The sequence below is a fragment of the Octopus bimaculoides genome, chromosome 2 (assembly GCF_001194135.2).
Source record: "Octopus bimaculoides isolate UCB-OBI-ISO-001 chromosome 2, ASM119413v2, whole genome shotgun sequence".
NCBI classification, from domain to species: domain Eukaryota; kingdom Metazoa; phylum Mollusca; class Cephalopoda; order Octopoda; family Octopodidae; genus Octopus; species Octopus bimaculoides.
In genome coordinates, this window is record NC_068982.1 from 169,412,866 (window position 1) to 169,416,557 (window position 3,692).

General features: G+C 36.1%; 1 protein-coding gene across 4 annotated transcripts in view; it reads right to left on the reverse strand.

Annotated features, from left to right (window-relative positions):
• LOC106876845 (protein SERAC1) overlaps nt 1-3,692 on the reverse strand; it is a 29,899-nt gene that overhangs the window by 19,522 nt on the left and 6,685 nt on the right. For all 4 annotated transcript variants that reach the window (XM_052965726.1, XM_052965724.1, XM_052965725.1 and 1 more), the window contains exons 2-4: nt 1,893-2,068; nt 1,511-1,538; nt 756-874 (exon numbers count right to left, since the gene is read on the reverse strand). In XM_052965726.1, coding sequence (XP_052821686.1) covers nt 756-874; nt 1,511-1,538; nt 1,893-2,043 — 298 coding nt within the window. In that variant the 5' untranslated portion in view covers nt 2,044-2,068. The remainder of the gene's footprint in view (nt 1-755; nt 875-1,510; nt 1,539-1,892; nt 2,069-3,692) is intronic.

Consider the following 3,692-nt stretch of genomic DNA (forward strand, 5'->3'; position numbering starts at 1 on the left):
GTTCCAATCTGATTTGGCAAGGTTTCTATGGCTGGATGCCCTTCCTAATGCCAACCACTCCGAGAATGTAGAGGGTGTTTTTTACATGCCACCATCACCGGCCGTGACTATGGTCTCACTTGGCTTGACAGGTCAATGCAAGTACAGTATATTGCCAAGGGTCTTGGTCACCTGCCACTGCCTCCATGAGGCCCAATGCTCGAATGGTGCTTTTTACATGCCACCAGCACGGGCCACAGGTATGACTTCACTTGGTTTGACAGGTCTTCAAGCACAGCATATTGCCCAATGATTGAAGGGTGCTTTTAGCAGGTCAATTATGCGACACTGGCATCGGCCATGACTATGATCTCACTTGGTTTGACGTCACTGCCTCCATGAGGCCCAACACACAAGGTTTAAAATTTTGGCACAAAGCCAATAATTTCATGTATTGGGAGTCAGTTGCATAGTTATATATTTTATGATTTAAGTTTGCATGTTTGCAAAGTAACAAAGAATTGAAATTAAACAAAATTTCATACAATACACCTGAGAGGATGAATAAAGTTCATTGATCAGTTAGTATTAGTCAAGTTCATACAACATCTTGCAAGAAACAAATTCTATAAATGTTTCCTCGATGCAGCATAGCAAGCAAGCTTGCTCGTCATTGATTCAACAGCAGTTATATAAGTACTTAAAACAAGTCAGAAAAAGTAACCAATGATTAATGTGACCAAGTGAATAATGAGAGACATCCATGTTTTACTCACCGATACGAGAGAAACTTTGAGAAACTTTTGATTCAGATCTACGATCCATATTAGAGATGTTATTGAAGGAGGGCAGGTTTTCATCTAACATCTTAACTTCGAGGTAAACTGCTGACCCACTGAAAGAAAGATTAACAAAACATACCAATGCTTAGAAACAGTTCATAACTTAAACAGTTTTTTTTTTTATACATTCAAAGAAAAAATATTTTGAAAAGACACATCAATGAAACAAATGAAGAAAATTAACTCGTTAGCATTCAGGTTATTCAGAACTGAGTTGATCTTTCGAGAGTATAACTAAAAAGATCAAGACAGATTTTCTGAAAATAATGAATTCTGGGTAATGGGACAAACCAACACCAACTTAGCCATTCTAAATAGTTGTTGGAAAAATGTAGCATATGTATAAAAGAATGTTAACAACAACAGACAGGAATTTTTTTGAGACAAACTTTCTACAGCCCGATGTTCTCCCTGTTGCCAACCCTTACCAGTTTTTAACAATAGCAGTATTTCCCCATGACCAGACATGTCTCCAAAGATGGAAGACAAAAGACATCATTTGAATGACAGTGATATTCACTTACAACTATATAAAGGCAAGGACACATGCACACACACACATGACAACTTCTTTCAATTTCTGCCAACTAAATTGTCTCACAAGGTTTTGATCGGCCTGAGTTTATAACAGAAAACAATTACCCACAAAAACAATTGTGAAAAATATATAATGTGGGAGGTGTACTTACCACATCATAACTCCACCCAAGACAATTCCTGAAAGATACAAAAGGAAAATTTTGTTAAATCATTATGAGCTGTAGGTGCAGTTAATGCAGACTTACTCAAAACTTGAACCATGTATTATATATTGCATTATTCCATTTTACCCACCACTGTCACAATTACCATTCAAATCTTCAGGCATCATCATATCGTTTTTGTAATCCTTTTATTGTCAGCATTTTCATTAAGACTACTTAGGTTGCATAAGTCTGTTATACATCATCTCTCCATGCATCTCAATCATGCAAATCTCTCATCTGAAACTCAATGTTTTCAGGGCTCATTTCATTATCTACTAATTTTTACTTGGTCTAAAGAAAAGGGATAAGAAAAAAATTTACATACCAATCTTTCTTAACCTGGAGCGTAGATTGCTTCGTCTGGCCCATTGTTGTAACCATTGAGACGAATGCCGACGGGGGAGAATGAAACTGTTGCTCTTGTGCCATTTGCAAATTACTTGAGGATGGACAGCCGAAAAATGCTGAATCGGCATCGGGCATGCTAAGTGGTAACTTTTACTGGAAAAAACCCCAAAAGAAACACATATAATTATTATTTATTTCATTATAAATACGAAAATGAAATGACAAAGGAATAAAACGATTATCTTTTGAACTTTATTAGCTTACAGCTGTTTTTGCTATAAGATGCAGTGGACTCATAGTTGTGTTCTGAATAACATTTTATAGCTTCATCAGGGTCTCAAATATGTATCACTATTTTACGATCGAGAGAATTATTAATATCTGGTGGAAGGAATGACAGAATCATAAGAATGTTGGACAAAAGAACCTTCGTGTTGAAGAAGTCTGATATATGTACATAGGTATATGTGTGCTTGTGTCTCCTTGTCTTGACATCACATGTCACAATCATTCAAATGATGTCCTTTGGTTCCAATCTTCATAAGGAAATATCATATTCTTTGGAAACAGATGAAGAATGCAGGAAGGAAGGGCATCTAGCTGTAGAAAATCTATTTCAACAGATTCAATGTGACCTATACAAGCCTGGGAAAGTGAATGTAAAGATGATAATGATGATGATGATACATGGGCTATATGATGATGAAGTTTTCTTAGCAAACATAAGTATGGCTTTGATTCCACAGTGAAGCACTTTCAGCAAATGTCTTTTAATACAGGGTTGGCTTCAGCAGTAACTTGTGAGTGGAAAATGTGAGGAGGTCTGTCATATAGAGCCATGAAGATCAGTACATATTTTCACTGTGTATGTGAAATATATATGAAATGTATGTATGTATGTTTTTATGTATGTGTGTGTGATTATATTTCAACCCCTCTCAAACAGCAGTTGCTCTGAATATAAAAATTAATCCTAAAAAGGATAGAAAATGGTAAAGATAATGATTACACACACGTGCACACACACAAACACACACAGCCTTGGTGCTATAAATCGGAGGAACAGAACTCACTATCCAAGAATAATTATATTGTTTTAAAGCTACACAGGTGTCACAAGGTCTCAGTTTCATGCATGCATGTGTGTCAACCAAGAAATCATAATCATTTGTGTCCTGTCACTGACACTGCATTGTACCTAGGGCGAAGACAGTTAGAAATTAAAGGTTCAGACCTTTAACTATAAATATCTATGATAGGTTCAGACCTGTTTGCTATAAATATCTATGATACATATGTGTATGCAGTGGTAGTACTGTAAAAGTGTTGAGTGTTTCTTTACGTTTCAGGGCAGAATTCAGGTCTTGTCCTCCAGAAAGCTTTCAAACTGTACCATCGCTACCATCACAAGCAGCCAATTGTGAGTTGTCACATAGTGGGAATTAATCTCAATACTGGAAACCGATTATTAGTTTTAAAGTGGAGGGAACCTTTATATGGTCACTTGATCTGTTAAAAATAACAACCCAGTCTTCCACGACTCACATCGTCATTATCTTAGAGAAGGACACGTATATAATGCAGTTCTGGATTCCTTTGCACATACCTGCTACAACATACCCCAGTTTGATTACCACTAGGAAATAATAGGTACACATCCTTGAAAAGAATATATATATATATATATATATATAGATACACATATATATATATATTTCCACCTTGTTGCACATTTCATGTGCTTACTCCGGTATCATCATCATCATCATCGTTTAAC